The sequence below is a fragment of the Coptis chinensis genome, chromosome 3 (genome assembly GCF_015680905.1).
Source record: "Coptis chinensis isolate HL-2020 chromosome 3, ASM1568090v1, whole genome shotgun sequence".
Taxonomy (NCBI): Eukaryota; Viridiplantae; Streptophyta; class Magnoliopsida; order Ranunculales; family Ranunculaceae; genus Coptis; species Coptis chinensis.
The window spans coordinates 44393637-44416729 of NC_141458.1; the positions used below are offsets into that span (position 1 = coordinate 44393637).

At 36.9% G+C, this 23093-nt stretch overlaps 1 protein-coding gene across 1 annotated transcript in view; it reads right to left on the minus strand.

The window, feature by feature from the left end:
* Positions 1–2147: 2147 nt before the first annotated feature.
* Positions 2148–23093, minus strand: part of LOC147509756 (uncharacterized) — a 55513-nt gene continuing 34567 nt past the window's right edge. Inside the window, exon 6 of the mRNA XM_086597909.1 lies at positions 2148–2480. Coding sequence (XP_086454035.1) covers positions 2148–2480 — 333 coding nt within the window. The remainder of the gene's footprint in view (positions 2481–23093) is intronic.

The following is a 23093-nucleotide window of genomic DNA, read 5'->3' on the forward strand; positions in this document are numbered from 1 at the left end:
CTAATATATGCATAATAATCAATCATCTACGAATAAACATATATATAATGAACTATGCTATGAAATGCAATAACATGTCCGTTTTTGAAACCTTGGAATATCGTCCTTAAGTAGGTCCTCACATAAATGTCAAGACAAAAACACTCTGATTTTTCTGCTCAAGTTTCACTACTCCAGTGTGTAGTGGGCACACTTTACCTTACAATCTCAATGACACACAAGGAAGCCAAAGTCGATCAAACACATCTGCCACTTACTATCATACTAACCTATTCCTAATTGAGCTAGAAGTCTTTATTAGGTGTTGCAGGGATTAGGTGATGGTTTAAGAATGAAGGAAATGGATATTCAAAAAGAACCAGTCTGAGATAATAGAGTCTTCATATTATGTATTTAAGAGAAAACCTTGTTCTTACTTTGCTTCTCTACTTTGTTTCCATTTTTAGCCATTTTTTTTCCTTTTCTTTTGGTTTTTGATTCTTTTGATTCTGTTTTTGGAGTTTTAACTTTTTATTTTATTTTATTTTTATTTTCTTTGGATGGAAACTTTATTTTCTTTTCTTATTTGAAGCAACTAACAAATTCTTGGTTTCAAAGGTCTTTCTCTTTATTCTTCATTTCATCTCTATTCTCAAACTCATTCAAAGATGGGTAGGTTGATTTATATTTATATTTTGTTTTATAAAAGGTTAAAGGATTTGCGGTTTATGAAAGGCTAAAGAAAGGCTCAGAGGGGCGACTAGCGGAAAATAATTTCACATAGGTTTGAATTTCTAGCTATATCGATCCAAAGAAGGCCTAAATTCTCGCTTAGGATATGGCATAGTGATCAAGCAAGTAGACATGTGATTTCTCTATTCGGAATTTACTTCACCCTTGTGTCATTTCTCAAATATTTCACTCATATAAGGCTTTAGACTATATTCTCACAGGATTTGTAGAATAAGTAACCTAGCCTAGATTTTAAAAACTTACTGTCAATACAAACATAGATACTCATGTAATATATTTATAGAAAGATGCAAAGATTACTACCTATATATTAACCTAAGTTTCTAAAAACTATTCTAATGCAACAGCTAACATGAAACTTCTAGATTATTAAGAGCATAGAGAAAGAAAACAATATTAATATTCCTAAGTGTATAACATAACTTTTTATTTATATTTTTGAATTTTTGATTTTTTTACTAGAAAACAAGTGCATATTGTACATATTGTCCAGGCACTTTAGTGCGGGGCGCGCTCCGTATACCTTGAGTGCTCTGAAGTGAAAAAAACAAAAGAGAAAAAAATTGAGAGGTTCAAGGTGAGAGATGCTAGTGAGAGGTGTGGTTTGTAAGTGTAGAGTGAATCAATAATTTATAGAGGTTTAGTTTCTAAAACGAATTCTACAAGTTTTCCAAATTGTTAAGGCAATTGACGGAAACATAATATTTCTAAAAACCAAAACAGAAATAGACCAGGTGCATGTTCTAAATATAAACCAATAGCTTTTTGGTCTGAAATTAAAATAGCAGCTTCCTAATTCTATTCATTGAAATTCCATCACTACAACACTATACAATCTTATCCACACCAAATTTGGCAACATTCCCACACAACTCATATTTTCACAGTTTGCAAAATTAACTTCTAAAACAGTGGATAAGGATAAAAGCAATGCTAAAAATAATAATACAACCCCTAAACAATTCGGGAAGGTGGGATTCATGGAAAAATCATCGCATGCTTGGACAAAAACAATATTAAATTAAAATTTCAACTAACAATCAAATATTCAAAACAATTACATAATCCAAATCTAATTAATAAACTAAACAACTCAAAATAAAATTCTATTGAAAAAAGGAAATTTCCTAAACACATCACAACTATACTACAAACCACGAGACGAGGATGGTTTCGAGTTATCAGTCCTGCGCCGACGACGCTCATGCCTCTCAGACTCATCAAAAGTAGAACTCTGATAGGGTGACAATCGTCGTAGCACTTCCACTTGGAACTTCTGCTGACTCTCTAGATATGCGTTCATGGATTCCTCGCGCTCTTTATCACGCTGGACTATGGTCTCCACGGTAGTCCTGAGCTCCTCATAATTCTGATGGAGGCTAACTTGCCTAGTCCGGATGTCTTCACAAATGGTGTTAATAGAACGCTGAGCCACGATGAATCAATGCCATGCATTCTATATCAGAGGTAGCCTTTTCCAAGGCATCGGCTTCGAAACATGCCGTATCTTCCTCATCATCATCTGAATTAACAACCCTATCCTCAGGCAATCGCCACATCTTCTGAATGCATTCCGAATAAATTTTTGCATTTGAATGTAATTTCAATATAATCCACTCAGATTTCAGTTTAGCACCAAATAACAGCATGAGCATAGTAATCAATGCAGGGTAGGGTGCGAAATGGATTCCAACGCCTCTAATAATATTTAACACAAAGTCGAGGATGCAAAAATCATACCTCTTCTCCTGTAATACCCATAGAACGTGCAGACAGTTCAAACTGATATTGCTGACCTTCGAGGTGCCATTGATGTTCTTACCAACCCAATGAGCTACAACCAGCTGGTTGGTTCTCAGAGACGACTGTCAAACACAATGCGACCTCGCATTGTACTCTCCTTCCAAAGCCGTCTCTCCCATCAATGCCTCTATCCCACCCTACTGCGATTCTTGTACTGTGATATGATTACGAGGCTGTGTCTATAATTAACGTCCATAATCTTAGACAACATACCTGTACAAACTTCTCTCCTCATCGCATTTACCTTCACAAAAATCCTCTTACCCTCAATTTCCCTCTTCTTGTAAAAATCCAAAACCAAATTTGAATGATAAAAATCAGTCTCCTTATTCCAAAACCCTTGCCACCTCCTTCTTTGCATCTCATCATTGTAAAATGGTGCAAAATGTTCCGTTTTGAAAACTTGTTCCGGAAGGATTTTGCGTTTTTGGGCCATTATTTTGTTTTTGATTTCGAAATTGGTGTTAGTTAAAGGCGGGGGATAGTAAAATTTATCAAGGGACGACATGTGGGTTGAGTGGTGGTTTGGATTGAAATTCCTTAAAAAAAATAAAATTTTCGGTGGTTTAATGGGTATGGAGATCTGCAGAAGATGAATGTGATGTATTTAGCAAATTTGGAGTGGGGGAAACTCAAGGCGTCGGTGGTTTTTGGATTCTTTTTTATTTTATTTATGGTTTAGGTTTGGTTTCGCTGGTGATGGAGGCTAGATGAAGACCACAACTCGTGATCAAATTTTAGGGTAGGAGACGCAAGTGCCACACACATGCGTGCGAGATTTTTGGGCCCAAGCCCAAACTAATTCGAAAAATGTCGATTCTGTCCTTATGCATGCAAACTTAAAACTGAAATTCTCGACTCGTTAATAGCCCGATTTTTGCAAATAAGCTATGAAACGGATCAGGAGAGAATTTCCAATCCAATGATCCATAAAACACTATATTCTAACGATGGTTGACATATAAAAAGATGGAAAGCGCCTTGAAGTGCGTGAATGACATAAGTTATGCGAACAAATGAAATCTATATTCATAGATAGTGTCAACTCGAATCAAAATACGATTAAACGGCATAAGCAACAAGAATAGGAGCAATCAAGAATGGAAAGACCAACACCCCATCCCCAAACAAATTTTTGACAACGAAGTTTGAAAATTTGTTTTAAAATGTGGGTCTTTTAAAGTCAGATTCCCGAGACTTTCTAGATTTCTATTTTTATGGTTTTAATATTTTTTACTTTTTATGAATACGGATTAATCTAAGGGAAAACAATAAAGAAAAAAAGACATAATTCACACCATAGAGAAATATGACTCAAAAATCGAGAAAACATGCAAGAGTGGAAAATGTGAATTATGTTAACCATGAACTTAGGATCCGGTACTTATAGCCACACACTTCAGAGGAGGGCCCAATTACCTGAATGGTGCACTTGCCAATATATGGAAGTGAAAGGAATTACACCAAGCAACAAAGGTCAGTCCTCATAGACAAGGTCCTGTAAAAGGACATCCTCCACATCAGGGGACAGTAACTCGTGAAAATATTTTCACTGTTGGCCATTGACTTGGAAGGTACTATTGTCCTTGGGATTTATCAAGGTGATTGCCTTATAAGGGGTGACTTCAGTAACCAAAAAAGGACCAAACCAACGGGTTTTTAATTTCTCGGGAAAAATATGCAAACGGGAGTTGTAAAGCAAGACCTTTTGACCAACCACAAACTCTTTGCGCAAGATTTGTTTATTATGAACACGTTTCTTGTTAGCTTTATAATCCTTTGCGAGATCATAAGAATCGCTACGGATTTCTTCAAACTCATTTAATTGCAATTTGCGCTTGACACCTGCCTCATCAAAATTGAAGTTAAGGTTTTTTATAGCCCACATAACACGGTGCTCTAATTCCACGGGCAAGTGACAAGGTTTTCCAAATAGAAGTCTATAGGGAGACATACCTATAGGAGTTTTAAAAGCAGTCCTATACGCCCATAAGGCATCAGTTAGACGTTTAGACCAATCTTTCCTATCAGGATTTACAGTTGTTTCTAATATTTTTTTAATTTCCCTATTAGAGACTTTTACCTGGCCACTAGTTTGTGGATGATAAGGAGTTGCCACCTTATGGGTAACTCCGTACTTTTTAACTAGAGACGTAACAACTCTGCTGCAAAAATGTGTTCTACCATCACTAATGATGGCTTTAGGAATGCCAAACCGACAGAAAATGTATTCCATAACAAAAAACACAACTGTCTTATGGTCATTACTACGGTAAGCCATGACCTCTATCCATTTAGACACATAGTCCACAACAACAAGAATATAAATAAAACCGTGGGAAATAGGAAAAGGACCCATAAAATCAATGCCCCATACATCAAAAATTTCTACTACCATAATGGGATTTAAGGGCATCATATTACGTTTGGTGATTTGCCCCAATTGTTGGCAACGAACAAATGTCTTGCAATGCACTTGGGCGTCTTTAAAAAGGGTAGGCCAATAAAACCCACATTGAAGAACTTTAGCAGCTATTTCCATACCACTAAAATGGCCACCACACTCTTTGTCATGGCAGAACAATAGAACCTCATTATATTCCCACTGGAGAATACAACGACGAATAATCTGATATGCACAATACTTAAAGTGGTAGGGCTCATCCCAGTAGTATAGCTTAACTCTGGCCAAGAACTTCTTACGTTCATTTCTTGACCAAACATCAGGAATAATATCAAAAGCTAAATAATTCACAATGTCAACATACCATGGTGTAGAAAAAATAGCATACAGATGCTCATCAGGAAAAAAGTCAGGTATGGACTCAAAGTTACTATCATCGTCATTTGTTAGTCTAGATAAGTGGTCGGCAACTGCATTTTCGACCCCTTGTTTATCCTTAATTTCTAAGGTGAACTTTTGCAGGAGAAGAATCCATCGGATTAATCTCTGTTTAGCATCCTTCTTTGTGAGAAGGTACCTAAGGGCTACATGGTCCGTGTAAACTAAAGTCTTAGTACCAACCAAATAAGGATGAAACTTATCTAAAGCATAAACGACAGCTAAAAATTATTTTTCCATAGTTGTATAGTTTCGTTAAGCATCGTTTAAGGTTTTGCTAGCATAATAAAGAACAGTGGACTTATTATATAGTTTCTGTCCCAACACAACACCAATAGTATAATCATTAGCATCGCACATGAGTTCAAAAGGTCTAGACCAATCGAGAGGCTGTATAGTTGGTGCAGATGTTAAAGCGGCTTTTAAAGTTTCAAAAGCCTGCTTACAGTTATAATTGAAATCAAAGATGACATCCTTTAAAAGCAGATTAGTTAAAGGCCTAACTATTTTTGAAAAATCTTTGATAAAACGCCTATAAAAACTTGCATGGCCTAAAAATGCTCTAATATTATGGATAGTCCGTGGTATATGTAGAGACGCTATTTTATCTAATTTGGCCTTATCTACTTCGATGCCATCACTAGATACTATATGCCCTAGCACTATTCCTTTTTTTTACCATAAAATGACATTTTTCCTAATTTAAAACCAGACTCTTCTCTTCATATCGTGTCTAAACCTTAGACAGGTTAGATAGGCAGTCAGTGAAAGAGTCACAATAGATAGAAAAATCATCCATGAAAACTTCCATGAATCGCTCTACCATGCCACTAAATATATGAAGCATACACCGCTGGAAGGTACCAGGAGCATTACAAAGGCTAAAAGACATTCATTTATAGGCATATGTTCCAAAAGGACATGTGAAGGTAGTCTTTTCTTGGTCATCAATATTGATAATAATATGAAAATAGCCAGAGTAGCCATCTAAAAAACAATAATAAGCGTGACCAGCTAGACGTTCGAGCATCTGATCTATAAAGGGTAAAGGAAAATGATCCTTTCGTGTCATGATATTTAAATGTCTGTAGTCAATACAGATCCTCCATTTTATAGGGGCTCATGTGGAAACATATTCACCCTTAGCATTACGTACCATGGTAACCCCCGATTTCTTAGGAGCTACATGAATGGGACTTACCCATTCGCTATCGGAAATGGGATATATGATACCCGCTTCGAGTAACCGTAAGACTTCTTCCCTGACCACCTCTTTCATGGCAGGGTTCAAGCAACGCTGTGGTTCGCGAGAAGTCTTTGCATTATCCTCCAAATGGATACGATGTGTGCATACATTAGGGTCAATTCTCTTAATGTCGCCTAGGGACCAACCAATTGCGGAATGATGTTCCCTAATCACCCTAATCAAACGTGCCTCTTCATCCGCAGACAACAGAGAAGATATAATTACTGGATAACTACCATCCGAATCAAGTTGAATATACTTCAACTCAGAAGGAAGAGGTTTAAGCATAGGGGTGGGAGGAATGTCGATAAAGGCTTCTGGAGGTTCCTCTTCATGAATAGTGAAGACTTGTTTAGGTATCAAATCTTCATACTCGGTAGATGGAGCTACAGAAGGATCTAAGATAGGTGTAGACTCAAAAAGGGCGTTGACTTCCTCTACATAGGAGTCATCGCCAAAATCTGAACTTCCGAAAGAAAGGAATTTATGCATCCAATTTTCTAGAAACGTGTTATTAAAATAGTCTTGAGCTAAGCTCTCGATCATGCTAACCTCCCCATCTATAGACGAATGTGGTAACTGTTATTAGGTTTTTTTGTTGGTTTAATTAAATTAACGGTAATGCAAATAATGTAAATTACTAACGGTGATTTCGATGTAAATAAACAAAGATAGAGAAATAGGGAGAGGGTTAATCATACTCATGAAAGAATCATTTTTTAACAGTTTATATTACCACATCGCTACAGCTCTAATTCGTCTCGAGTTCATAGACAAACCCGAGACGACGTCGAGTATTGATCCCTAGCGAAATGCCCACATCTCTGAGTCACATTGCATTAGTATAAGGAGTTGAACTAATATTTCATCTCTGGAATATCATTTCAGCTCCTGGTTCGATTCTACATCAGCAGGACAAATTGGAGAGCTGTCTGACACTAGAGAGTTGCTCGCGCGAGACATTTTGGGTCTCTCGCGATACTGTTATGGAGCATCAACACTCCAAATTTGTACAGTCTCAATTATTTTGGGACCAGATGTATAATCTTCACCTAATTCCTAAGCAGTGATTCTAGAACATTAAAGTGTCAATCTGGATTCTAACATGAGTAGTATAACCCACCCCCTGAGGGGGGGGGGATTAGCTCATGGTCATTGAAGGAATAATTAAACTTGCTGTATACATTAAATAAGTAAATGTAGGACAAATATTAAACTTGACAAGAAATGACTTTTATTAAGAAGAAATAACTTACAGTATTGAAATTGGTGGAAGAGAAAATGACGGAATGTAAAGTTCTGGAATGAAAACTACAGACGATAAACTAACTAACTAATGCATAAGCTAAAGTATAAAATACTGAAGGAGGAATATTGAAGACCCCCCTTACATATATATAGGTTGGTCTCTCGTGAAACCTTTAAATTGGTTTTGTCTTTTTGTTAATTGAGACATTCAAAACTTTGAAATACAAAGTTTTGGCTTTTCCTAGTTTAATTTGCTTTTTGCCTTTTCCTTATTAATGTTTTGACTTCTGCCAATTCAATTCAAACCACCTACTTTGAATTGGTACGTGTCTTCTCCTATTGCAAGGTGGCACCAAATTGTGACCATCACTTGCCACCTGCCTATTGATAAATGATAAAATAAATAATTTACCTACGAAATGAACGATGAAATTCAAAACGTAAGTAAACTAAAACTTTTTACGTGTCTATATTTATCAAAGTTTCTACTCTCAAATCTATCGAAATAGAGTGGAGTAACAAATTCGTTCCACTCAAAGTGCTCTAGCATGGAATGTTTTCTAGTCTAATTAGTCGGTCTTAAGTCTAATGAGAGCTTTACGAAGGGTGTTATACTACGATACACTATGAAATTAATTATTTGAATTTAAACTACGAATGCTATGGAAATATGATTGTTTTTGAATCTAGATAAAGGATTAGAGGGGAATTGAATCCACCTCGAATCCAACTTGATAACCTAGCATAGATTCTTGTATCTCGATTTTTATGTTCTTACGGCAAGAATTTCGAGTTCTAATCCCTAGTGTTCATGGTATTTCTACCAAATACTAACTAGCATGTGAGGTTGCCCACCCATTCTCATGGCGAATCACGACCTTCTAGAGTGGAATAGATTCTACAACGCTTTTACACTAAACCACTAAGTTTTCATCATGGAGGTTTTAGCCTTGAGTCATCAACCCATCATTTCCCATTGAATTATAACTACACATCATATCAAAATTCTAACTTTACTAATCTAAATTAAACAATAATTGAAATCTAATTAATTAACTAGGAATGAAATAAGAACAAGAATTTAAACTAGATCTAATAAATTGTAAATGACAAAAATCGAAATTGACAAGAATAACTATTTTATTTATCTAATCAATAAAGAACAATGATTTAAAGTTTTAATCTAAAACAGGGAATGAAATTCTAAAACTGAGATCTAAAACTAATTAATGGAGGCTACTAATCTAATTTCTAATCTAGGTCTAACTATCTACCATTAACAAAGAGTGAATCTTTGGTTTTTATACATTCAGATCCAAAAATCGTGCATGGGCTTGGAGCCATGTTTTGGGCCAGAGAATCAGGCCCAAAACCCAATTCTTTCAGTCCAAAAAGGCCTCTTCAGCTGCAGTTGGCTTCAACAGACTTTTCGTCCACTTCTGCTACTCTGATTGGGTCAAGGCTTGGACCATTGGAAATCTCTTTCCGAGCCGGTCGTTTTGACATAAGGTAGACCCCATTCCGAGGTCTGAGTTCAAAGATACGGCTTTCGGAAGTTCTGTTGACTTATGTGCTGTTTCTGCCCACGTCGACTTTTTAGCTTTTGACCGGGCTTTAGAAAGGCTTTATCTTCTTGAATCTTGGCCTTTAATCATGGAACTCCTTAGTAACCGACCTTTGCTCCTTTATCTCGCTAAAGTGGCACATTTCTGTACATAATGGACTTTGAAGCCTGAAATGCATAAAAACACGTAATCAGTGTTAACTCTTAATTATTACTCACATAATTGGTCTAATAGTATGATTGTTACAGGGTTAAAACTACAGTTTTGGGCTCTTATCAAACCACCCCCAAACAGGATTTTTCTTGTCCTCAAGCAAAGATGAGAAATTAGAATAAGTGACCAAAAATGGAGTTCTAACTACTCTCGTTTTGCTGAGTGCAATTGCATTGACCATATGCAACAAGGCCTTAAACCACTAGGAATTCCCTAGTGGGCCGAGTTATATAGCCTCGTGAGAGTTTTCCAGTGAAGTTACTCACAAACTTCATCTATACTACAACGACTAAGAAAGAAAACTATTGTTTCCTTATTCATGCTCCAAATTATCTATACATCTCACTAGCTATGAACAAGAATAACCAAGTCAAAAACCTAAGCTAATATATGCATAATAATCAATCATCTACAATAAACATTTATACAATGAGTAATACTATGAAATGCAATAGAAGGTCCGTTTCTGAAACTCGGAATAGCGTCGTTAAGTAGGTTCTCACAATAATAGTCAAGATACAACACTCTGATTTTTTTCCACTCAAGTTTAAGCTACTCTAGTCTTGCCATGGGCACACTTTACCTTACAATCTCAATGACACACAAGGAAGCCGGAGTCGATCAAACACATATGCCACTTACTATCACACTAACCTATTCCTAATTGAGCTAGAGGTCTTTATTAGGTGTTTCAGGGATTAGGAGATGGTTTAAGAAGGAAGGAAATGGATATTCAAAAAGGGACAAGTCTGAGATAATAGAGTCTTCATATTATGTAACTAGAGAAAATCTTGTTATTTACTTTTGCTTCTACACTTTGTTTCTATCCTTAGCCATATTTTTTTTCCGTTTTCTTTAGCTTTTGACTCTTTTTATTCTATTTTTTTGGAGTTTTTATTTTATTTCTATTTCTATTTTTCTTTTCTTTGGATGAAAACTTCTTTTCTTTATTTTTCTTTATTATTTTTTTTGAAGCAATTAACTAACTTTTGTTTACACAGGTTTTTCTCTTCTTCTTTCTTCCTTATTCTATTCTCAGACTTATCTAAATTGGGTAGGTTGAATTTTTTTATTTTGTTTTATTTGTAACAGGGTAAAAGGATTTGTGGTTTATGAAAGGGCTAATGAAAGGCTCGATTAGGGCTTACTAGCGGAAAATATATCTTAGGTCAGAATTTCTAGCTATATCGATCCAAAAAGGGCCTAAATTCTCTCTTAGGACATGGTATAGTGGTCAAGCAAGTGGACGTGTGATTTCTCTATTTGGAATATACTTCTCCCTTGTGTCATTTCTCAAATGTTTCACTCATATAAGGCTTTAGGCTATATTCTCACAGGATTTGTAGAATAAGTGCTCTAGCCTAGTGATAATACGAAAAAATGACGTATTTTACCTACGAAATGAACTACGAATTCAAAACGTAAGTAAACTAAACTTTTTACTGATGCTATCAAAGAATTATTCTACTCTCAACCAATTGAGATATAGGGGAGTAGATAGAGTTCGTTCCACTCCTAGTGCTCTAGCATGGATGTTTTCTAATCTAACTAGTCGTTTTTAAGTCTATGAGAGTTTTACGAAGGGAATTATACTACGATGCAACTACCCACAAGATGCAACTAGTCGGTTATCGTTCAACTAAGGGAATGCTACGTTGATTCTATGATAAGGAGTTAGAGGGGATTGATTCCACCTTTTCAACTTAATCCACTAACGACGAATCATTAAGTAATCCGAATGAACTACTTCAACTAGAACAATTGGTTATTCCTAATCCCTAATTATACATGGCATTTCTACCAATTCATAACTAGCATGTGAACAATTAAACCCATTCTCATGGTGAACTAATCATTTCTAGAGTGGAATAGAAAATACGACGATTCTACGATAATCGGAATCAAGCTTTCATCAAGGCTTCACAACCCCCTCTAATGGAGGTTTAGCCTTGAATCATTCCGCAATCATTTCCATTTATATTAAAACTAAACATAATATAAAGCATTGAAATTTATTTAATTAAACAATAATGAAATCTAATTTAATGACTAAATTGAACTAAGGACATGAATTGAAATTAGATCTAGAATTGGAATTGACAAAAATCGAAATGGATAAAGAATACTACTTTATTGATCTAATCAAATGAAGAACAAGATTCAAAGGTTTAATCTAATAAGGGATTTGAAACTAATTAAAGAAAAACAATTAAATCTAGATCTAGAAGCTATTTTAATGGCTACTTTCTATTCTAAGCTATGAACCCTAATTCTCTACTAATTAATCTACCATTATCTATCTACCATTAACAAAGACTTCAGCTTTTGTTCTTATACATTCAGATCCAAAATTCGTGCATGGGCTTGGAGCGGGGTTTGGGCAGAGAGAATCGGGCCCAAAACCCATTTCTTTCAAATCCAAAATGGCCTCTTCAGCTGCAGTTGACTTCCACAGACTTTTCGTCCACTTCTGCTCCTCTGATTGGGTCAAGGCTTGGACCATTGCAAAGCTATCCGATTCGTTTTGACATAAGGTATGCCCAATTCCAGGTCTGAGTCCAAAGATACGGCTTTTGGAAGTTCTATCGACTTTTGCTCTGTATTTCGCTAAAGTGGTACATTTACGCACATAATGGACTTTGAAGCCCGAAATGCATAAAAACGCGTAATCGGTGTTAACTCTTACTTATTATTCACATAATTGGTCTAACAAGATGATTATTAAGGGGGTTAAAACTAATCACCTAGATTTCGAAAACTTCTTGCCAAACAATCTTAGATACTCATGTAATATATTTATAGATAGATGCAAAGATTATTACCTACATATTAACCTAAGTTTCTAAAAACTATTCTAATGCAAAAGCAACGTGAGACTTCTAGATTATTAAGAGCATAGAGAAAGAACCAATACCAATATTCCTAAGTGTATAGCATAAACTTTATATTTATATTTTTATTATTTTTAAGACAAATAATACGTAATATACAACCTAATATGTGCTTAACATTTACATCGTGTTTCTATACCACCCCCCAAACAATTTGGGAAAAGGGGGTTCATGAAACAATTCAATAGCACAATTAAATTATGTAACTAACTAATTTTTATAATTTTTAACATTTTATAAATAAAAGTGCGTAATTTACATCCTAAAAGTGTCTAATTTTTGCAAATGTTTCTATCCCACCCCCAAACAATCGAACGCTTTGTCCTCAAAGTGTAAAGAGATAAGGAAAGAATTTACCATAGAAACGTGGCAAAAAATTGGCGCGTGCACATGTAATGTTAATATTGTAAAGATGATATGATAATATGAAGCACAATTAAACCGTGCGTATTTCTAACTAACACAAACTCTACCGGAGTAAACATGATTTGAAATGAATACCAAAATATACCCCCAAACAAAATTGGAAAACTCTTTTTAAGTTTGAAAATTTTGTTTGGCCTATACTCCAGAAAGTTGGTATTGTACGAAAACTTGGGTCTTTTAAAGTCAGATTCCCTAGACTTATCTAAACATATGTATGAATATGCAGTTTATCATATATCAACAACCGAAATATGTATGAATATGCAGTTTATCATATATCAACAACCGAAATAGTTGTGGATCGTTCTATAAATAAATATCACATAAAACATATCCAAACATAATCAAGCACCAAGATTTCCTACGATGCAGCCTAGTGGAATGAAAGCGAAGTCGGATAGACCTATAACATAACCGAGCATGCACCTTATGTTTCATCTTTGAACGAGAGGGTGTCCTAGTGAATAAGTGTGGAAATGTGAATGGTTGTGGAAGATATGGTGGATTGGGATAAGTTTTAGAGAAAAATCATGGAAAAAATGAGGATGTGGGTTTAGCACAAAACTTATTCATGGTGTAGTTAGGGACTGTCTCAAGTCTGAAAATGAAGGTGTCAAGTGGTTTATCCTTGGAAAGTATTTGTTTACTAGGTGGATTTAAAAAATCATGAAGCATAGGAGAAACTAAAGGATCGAGTGCAAACTCGAGGTTCCTTTGAAAAGGTGGAGGGTGGGGAATATTGGTGATGGAAGGTGAATGATTCTCAGCTAGAGCTCTCAAGTCCATATCATCGAAATCTTGATATATGCAAGACATTCCTCAATAGGTGGGTCAAAAGGATCACTGGGATAGAGATTGAAAAATTCATCTTCCGTCATAGCATCAAGGGATGAATGGTTGTTGGCAAGGGGGGACTCGCGAAGTGGTAAAGAAGCGGTGCAAAAGAGTTGCAGGAATTCTTCTTCGATTTAAATTCTACTATCGGGAGTCATTGTTAAAGTCGGAATTTCCGAAGGAAAGGAATTTGTTAATCTGTTTCTCCGGAAACATGTTTTTGAAGTAATCTTGAGCTAAGCTCTCGATCATGCTAACCTCGCCATTTGTAGATGAATTGGGATAGTGTGTCCTCGTTTTGAAAACATTTACCTCAACAGAAAGATGGCCAAAGGACAAAGACATCGAACCATCATCGGCAGCTTTTATGAGCGTTGGCGATTAGCCAAGAAGGGCGCCTCTAAAATGATAGGTACAGAGTCGTTAGTGACTTACGTATCGAGGATAACGGTCGGCCGGGTAGTAAAAAAATTTTGGACTTTAACCAAAGACGCTTTCAACCACACCCTTAGGATACTTAATAGACCGATCAGCTAATTGCAATGTCATTTTAGTAGGTTGCATCTCCTCTAGACCTATTTGTTTATACAAATAAAACAGGAGTAAGTTAACACTAGCCCCCGTGTCTAGTAAATATGGTCGTCATGTGAGAATCTCCTAAGGTGCATTATGCGATGGGGCGACCGGGGTCCTTGTACTTAACAATTCTATTATTTTCGGATAAAGTTGGGAACCTGCTCAGTTTAGAAAGGCGCCTTTAGGTATGTATGTTGGTCTTACTTAGTAGTAGTGCACAACTCCTTAAGAAACTTAAGCGTGGTTAGGTAGCTTTTTATAGCTTGAAAAAGGAAGGTTTATCGTTAGATTTTTGAAAATGTTCCTAATCTCCTCAAAGTTAGTATCCCCGTTAGCATGGCTAATTTATGAGGGAACGGTGGTTTCACTCTATATTTAGCATATGGCTCGACTTGATGTGTAACCTTGGCTTTTTGTTTCTTAGGTTGTGGTTTAACTGGTACCTCTACAGTGGTAGGTTCTTCAGTTTCTATTTCGGTATCTAGTTCGATATCCGGTGTAGGAGTATCTTGATGGGGTAACTATAGGCATAGTTACTTTGTTATCAACCACTCTTCCAGAACGGAGAGTGGTGATGGCATTTAGCTCACCTACGGTTGTAGTTTCCGTACTAGTATTACCGTTTACCTCAAAGGCTGTGTTTGCTGTTCTAGGGTTGGGTATCGCTTGGCCTGGAAACAGGCCTTTTGGTTGGGCTTTCTCTTGGGCTAACTGTTGGTTTAAATTATTAACGGATTGTAGAATGTGTTGGTTAGATTGAGCCATGGTTTGAAAAAGTTGTTGGCTCACTTGTATGAAGGTGTCAAGACGATCCGGTTGTGTGGGTGTAGTAGTCACGGGTGGTGTGACTGGAACTATCTCGCGTTGATTATTTATGGGCGGATTGTGATAGTTATTATTTACCGGACGATACCTCTATTAGCATTATAATTATTATAACTACATTGACCTTGTGCTTGACTTTGTGTTGAGGTTGTCGAGGTTTAGCTTTGGTTGTTATAATTATTATAATTACCACGATCCTATCCTTGTTGGGGTGGAGCTTGGTTATAACTGTGTGTTGGCCTAACATATTGATTATTGTACCCTGTAGGTGTGACTTGTTGGTTATTTCTCCAACCGAAGTTGGGATTTTGTCTCCAAGGGGCGTTAGGTTCACTATTAATGGAACAAGAATGTTCATAGGCTATAGGACGATTAAAGTCGGGATGCTTCGGGACTCCAACGAAACTACATGGATTTGAATTTACATTCATTACGGGGGATATGCTTTTGTTGTACAGAAATGGCCTCTACCTTTTTTGTAAGGGATTCAATTAGAGTTTTAAGCTCGATCCGATTTAACCTCAAACATACCGGTAGCCTTAATCGTTGAAGAACTAGCGGAGCGGAGTAATCGTCACTACCCCCAATTATTATTACGCTTAGTCTGATCTTCCAAAAATTTATATGCCTCTGAGGCTCCTTTACTTAGGAAACTACCCCCATTCATTATGTCTAGGACTTCTTTATGGTGGTGTAGAAGTCCTTTGAAAAAGGCACGAACTAACGTGTCTTTTGCTAGGTGATGGTGTGGACACTCTATAAGGAGATCGGTGAAACGATTCCAAGCCTCTGAAAATGATTCATGAGGATTCTGTCGAAAGAAGTGAATCTTGGAAAGCATTTCATCCGTCTTTAGGGGTGGGTAAAAATGTTCCATAAACAGCTGAACAAGTTTGGCCCACGAGTCCACAAAATTAGGCGCTTGGGCAGTTAACCAAGACGCCGCCTTATCAGCTAAGGTGAAAGGGAATACCCTCAATTTAATTTGTTCCGCACCAACCGTAGGATGGTGGAATGTTGTAAGGACTTGTTCAATCCTACGCATGTGCTGATAAGGTTTTTCATGGTCTAAACTATGAAAAACGGGTAACAAATTAAATATATTTGGGGGGATACAAAAATCCCCCACTAGGTCTGCTAGAACGATGCAAGATTTAGGGCTATCGCTCAAGGCTTTATAAAAGTCAGAGAGAGGAGTCTCTCTTTCTTCATCCATAATATCAGGTGGTGTGTGTGAAATAGTAGCTAGAGGTGTAGTGGGTGGGAAACTAGATAGACTTGTTTGTTGACGTTGCCGTGTAATTACGTTAGGTGTTTTTCTCAGACCAGACCTTAATCTCATGCAAGTCTAAGTCTAAACACGACAACACTCCAAACAATCTTGATATTTTAGTATAAACCTCTAACTGGAGATGCGAGGTGTGGAAGAAAGGAATACCTGATTGCGTCCTTGCTTCGCTTATGAATAGAGTCTTGTTTACGGGTGTTCAGTGTATATAACAAGTTAAAATACTGAAAAACTTGAAAAACCAAAATTCGAAACAAACCTGTGGAAATCCGGCAAATTTTAGCTTAGGGCGTGGGTGTTCGCTTAGTATGCGGTCGCTATTCTGTTTCCATAACTTAGCGCTGGTCGCGCTTCGGTATGTATGCTGGTCGCTCTATGTTCCAGTAAACTTAGCGGGGTGGCGCCGGTATGGGGCGAAGTTAAGCCGTGTTCCGTGCTATAGAGCGCAGCGCCCCCCTTATAGGCGCCGATGTCGCTCTCGATGTGATTTTTTCAGGAATTTTTCAACGCTGAAACGGATAACCACAAGATGAATCAAACAAGGGTGGGTGGGTTTAATGGGACTTAAAAATGACTAATTCTACTATGAAAACAATGCTAAAGTGCAACTAAGATGGCAGCGGCGCCATTTGATAAATGATAAAATGAATAATTTACCTACGAAATGAACGATGAAACTCAAAACGTAAGTAAACTAAAACTTTTTACGTGTCTATATTTATCAAAGTTTCTACTCTCAAATCTATCGAAATAGAGTGGAGTAACAAATTCGTTCCACTCCTAGTGCTCTAGCATGGAATGTTTTCTAGTCTAATTAGTCGGTCTTAAGTCTAATGAGAGCTTTACGAAGGGTGTTATACTACGATACACTATGAAATTGATTATTTGAATTTAAACTATGAATGCTATGGAAATATGATTGTTTTTGAATCTAGATAAAGGATTAGAGGGGAATTGAATCCACCTCGAATCCAACTTGATAACCTAGCATAGATTCTTGTATCTCGATTTTTACGTTCTTACGGCAAGAATTTCGAGTTCTAATCCCTAGTGTTCATGGCATTTCTACCAAATACTAACTAGCATGTGAGGTCGCCCACCCATTCTCATGGCGAATCACGACCTTCTAGAGTGGAATAGATTCTACAACGCTTCTACACTAAACCACTAAGTTTTCATCAAAGCTTCATCAACCCCTCTAATGGAGGTTTTAGCCTTGAGTCATCAACCCATCATTTCCCATTGAATTATAACTACACATCATATCAAAATTCTAACTTTACTAATCTAAATTAAACAATAATTGAAATCTAATTAATTAACTAAGAATGAAATAAGAACAATAATTTAAACTAGATCTAATAAATTGTAAATGACAAAAATTGAAATTGACAAGAATAACTATTTTATTTATCTAATCAATAAAGAACAATGATTTAAAGTTTTAATCTAAAACAGGGAATGAAATTCTAAAACTGAGATCTAAAACTAATTAATGGAGGCTACTAATCTAATTTCTAATCTAGGTCTAACTATCTACCATTAACAAAGAGTGAAGCTTTGGTTTTTATACATTCAGATCCAAAAATCGTGCATGGGCTTGGAGCCATGTTTTGGGCCAGAGAATCAGGCCCAAAACCCAATTCTTTCAGTCCAAAAAGGCCTCTTCAGCTGCAGTTGGCTTCAACAGACTTTTCGTCCATTTCTGCTAATCTGATTGGGTCAAGGCTTGGACCATTGGAAAGATCTTTCCGAGCCGGTCGTTTTGACATAAGGTAGACCCCATTCCGAGGTCTGAGTCCAAAGATACAGCCTTCGGAAGTTCTGCTGACTTGTGTGTTGTTTTGCCCGCGTCGACTTTTCAGCTTTTGACCGGGCTTTAGAAAGGCTTTATCTTCTTGAATCTTGGACTTTAATCACGGAACTTCTTAGTAACCGACCTTTGCTCCTTTATCTCGCTAAAGTGGCACATTTCTGCACATAATGGACTTTGAAGCTTGAAATGCATAAAAACACGTAATTAGTGTTAACTCTTAATTATTACTCACATAATTGGTCTAATAGTATGACTGTTACAGGGTTAAAACTACAGTTTTGGGCTCTTATCACCTATGCTAACTCGTCATGCCTTTTGGGCCCGCAGAGTGGGTCCACGTGGTGTGTCTAGTGGTGGCGCCAATTTTAACATTTTTACAACTTTCTGTCTTTGCGTAGAGTTTGTCGCCCTGGTCGCTCTGGCAGTTCACTAGCCAACGTCGGCATCTAGATTTATAAGATGTGAGCTTCAGAAGTTTGCTACTTCTTTATATGTGGACCCGTTCTGCACTGGTTTTGTTCCTTTGGAAACTTCGGCTCTAGTCAGGCTTTGTTGGGCTTCACTGGGCTGAGTGGGAAGCCTTTAGATATTCCAGTATTCCCGTACTTCGATGCATGTTTTATCATTATATTCATGTTAACTGTGGAAACCTGCAAAAGTATGAAAATATAATTATTACATGATTATTAAACACATAATCGACCAAAATGCTATGTCTCTCGGGGTTTAATATTACAGTTTTGGGTGCTTATCACACCACCCCCAAACAGCACTTTGCTTGTCCTCAAGCAAAGAAGAGACATTACCATGATAAGTGGCCAAAAATATGTTATCCTAAGCTAAATCTCATTTCGCAGAGTGCGGTTGCATTAACCGTATGCAACAAGGCCTTGAACCACTAGGAATTCCCTAGTGGATGAGTTATAGCCTCGTGAGAGTTTTTCAAAGAAGATATTCACAAACTTCATTTATACTACAACGACTCAGTAACAAAGGCCCATTTCCTTAATTAATCTCAGATATCTATACATCTCACTAGCGGGGGAATCAAGAATTAATTCTTTCGAAATTTAAGTTAATATACATACAATAATCAAAACATCTACATATGAGCATGCATGCAATGATCTTTTACAATGAAATGTACGAGCAGGGCCGTATCTGGATCCTTTGGATAGTGTCCTTAAGTAGGTTCTCACAGGTATGTGTCAAAACACAATTTCTCTCTTATTTTTCCACTCAAGTTTTGCTAACTCCAGTGTGCAGTAGGCACACGTTTCCTCACATACTCAATGACAGTCAGAGGAGTCGAGGTCGAGAATTCACATCTACTACCTATTATCATACTATCCTACTCCTAATTGAGCTAGAGGTCTTTATTAGGTTTTATGGGAAGGTGGTAGTGTAGAAGAAATTGGAATGGAAAATTCAAAAATGATAAGTATGAGAGAATAAGGTCTTCGAGATATTTATACTAGATAAATCCTTATTTTCTTTCCTGCTTCTAACATGGGTTTCCATACTTGGCTTTTTAAAGCTTTTATATTCCCTTTTGATTTGATTTTGGGGGAAATTCTAACTTTGATAATTCTTTTGATTTTTTGAAACATATTTCTATTTTTCTTTTTCTTTTCTTCTGAAACAGGTAACTGATTTTGATTTGTGACAAGTTTTTCTCTTCATTTTTCCGCACTTCATCCTATTTCTCATACTCATCATCTAGGTAGGCTTACTTATTTGTGGTTAATAGATGGGTAATGAATTTTTGGTGAAATAGAAGGGGTTAATGAAAGGTTCAATGGGGCGACTAGCGTTAATTTTTTTTTCAGGTGTGAATTTTTGGCTATATCGATCCAAAGAAGGCCTAAATTCTCGCCTAGGATTTGGGTAGTGATTAAGTAAGTAGACGCGTGAACTTCTATATTCGGAAACACTACTCCTCTGTGTCATTACTCACATATCATACATTTTGAGGCTTTTTGGTTAGATTCTTACAGGATATGAAAACTAAGTTGTCTAACCGTGGGTCCCAAAACTTATTGTTGTGTACATTTAATGATAGTCAGTGCATGAATGCTCATGAAAAGATGTAAAAACTACTACATATATATTAACTCAAGTTTCTAAGAACAAGTCCTAATTCAAATGCTAGGGTGAGATTTCTAAATATTTTTCATCACAGAAAAGGAAATGATAATTTGTCACTAACTACATTTATTTAGACATAAAATAAAACTATATACAACTATGAATGCTTAATTTTTGCAAAAGGTTCTCACCACACCCAAACAGTCGGACGCTGTGTCCTCAAAGTGTTAAGAGGAAGAAAGAATATACCTGAGAGGCTTTGAGCAAAAATATAGCTGATATCTTCCACATAAATTTATTGTAACACACTATATATATTATACATCATAAAAGTGAAAGTACACTGTTAGGTTATTTATTTTTCATATCAAAACGTAAAACAAATATGTACATCAACTCACATTGCCCCAGTTACGAACTGGGGGATGGTCCATCCTTGCTTCGTCTCTGTAGAAATGTCATTCCTTTGTGTCACGCCAATCTATCATAGCCTTCCAGACTTCGCTCCACTTCCTCTTCCTTGAAGTGTCCAGATGAGCTATCATTTTATCGTCATCAGGGAAGCAATGAACTTTCTTTAGATACCTTGATGGGCACCGCCATGTCCGAAATCGCAAAGAACGAATTATCTTGTATGTTGGACACATAGAGTCTACCTTTACCCAGTCATGAAACGTTGCCACAAACTGTGGGAAGTACGTCCTCATTATCCTACATGCTGCGACTGGCAAAGTGATATAGTGATGTCGAAAGGACTGAGCCCTCTTTAGGTTCTCAATTACTAGGTCTGTGATGTCGAAGGCGGTATGTTGCTGGGCCAGTGCATGGAATGTCTTACAAGCTGATTTTGAGGCAGTGGAAAAATGCCAATCCCCCATGATGTTCAGAAGAATAAATAACATGGCAGTTCCAACATTCATGGTCATACTGGCTAGAGGAATAGTGATGTCTGGCCATCGGCCAGCTTCTGCACGTTCAATGACCTGGGCAAGGCCATCGCCCTAACGGGTGGCAAATTTTTCCCAAGAATAGTCATTAAAGTTGTTTTCTATCATGTATTGAATTGAGATGTCTGTCTGAAAAGGAGGAAGGTCCAGAGCCATAGCAACTGCTGGCTCGTAAAAAGGGTGGCAGGTGTTACCAATACGGATTGCAAATCCGTTCGGCATGAAACCAACAATAGGTAGATCCTCCATATGATTGTAAAAGTAAGTTGCCAAACCTGGAGAGTATGTGTGCTCAGGGTGTAGTATCAAGGAGTTCCAACCAACTCGAGTGATGAAGTCTCTAAAAAGATCTCCATATGCAGGAGAATTCAGCAACGAATGGAAAAATTGTTCTGGAATCATCTTTGGAGATGCCATCTTAGAAGACGTGTGAAGAAAGATACCACCTGTAGATAAAGATAAACAAAAATGAGAATACGATGGAAATGACTAATTAAAACAAATTACATTTATTTATCATAGGAAAATTGCACTATATTTTAAAACTAAAAAGAAAATGACAAAGAATATAAAATTGCAAAATTTAAATTGTGTCATGGGCCCAAGTAACGGCGAGGATCGTTTTGTGAGAGGAATCCATTTATAATATTTTCGATGCTGTCAATCCGTGCAACAGCTCGTTGCAACATTTCACTCTGTATCTGGTAAATCTTGGCGTGGTTCTCCATTATGAGAGTGTGATTTGCCGAGAACAGGTTGTGGCTGTGCAAGAATTGTGCTTGTTCCTCTTCTTGTATTGTCCGCATGTTGTGAAATTCAAGGGGACTGGTGATGATAATGTTCTGACGTTTGTATAATGTCATTAGTCCTTGTTGAATTAAACGAAGGCCTTTCATAGGATTAAATACATTACATAATGTATTTTCAATGAAGATGTTGTCAGCGGAACCAGCTTCGTCGGTTTCTGCACTGACATGGTTCTTTGCAACGTCGGGATTCCAGAAACTGTTCCTACAAACTGAGTGAATGGTGAGAATGTTAGCTATTCTGAGAGGTGTATTAGGAGAAGTACTAGAAAAACCCCAACACATCATGATAAGTGTCACAATGGTTGGCAAATGAGCTACCTTTTTTCTAGCTCGTGCGATAGCGTTCCAGAGAAATTTAATAATGCAAAAATCATTGCAGTTAGTCTACAAGACCCATAGTAGATGGAGGAGGGGTTTTGTTATTTTGGAAGTTTTAGATGTGCGGAGCACATTATGAGCTAGCCATTGGATCACAGATAATTGGTTTCTTTGCAAGGATCGTTGATAAACAACATTGTTTTTCCGGTTGTATTTGCTGTGAAGGATAGTTACAAACATCAATTGCCTGATATTGTCGAATGGTGAATCTTGAAGGTGTACCCCTTGGTTTTTAATGGGAATTTGAAGTACCTTGGAGATAATTTCCATAGTCAATTCATGCTCACATCCGTTTGCACGGACAAAGAATTGCCCGTTTTGGAAATAACCGTGTTTATAGAACAACATGACCAATTTTCTGGAAAAAAATTCCTACTTATGATGTAAAAGAGGGTACCATCCTCGATGTAAAATTTCTGTGTCAAAAAATGGATGAAAAAGACCGTTTTGGAAATTTTCCATAAAATTTTGCTCAGGCACGAAAATTCGAGTGAGGGCTATTAAAGATGGAGTGGTGAAGAAAATTCAGCGGAAACAAGGGAAGTTGGTGTTTAGAGGTGTCTATC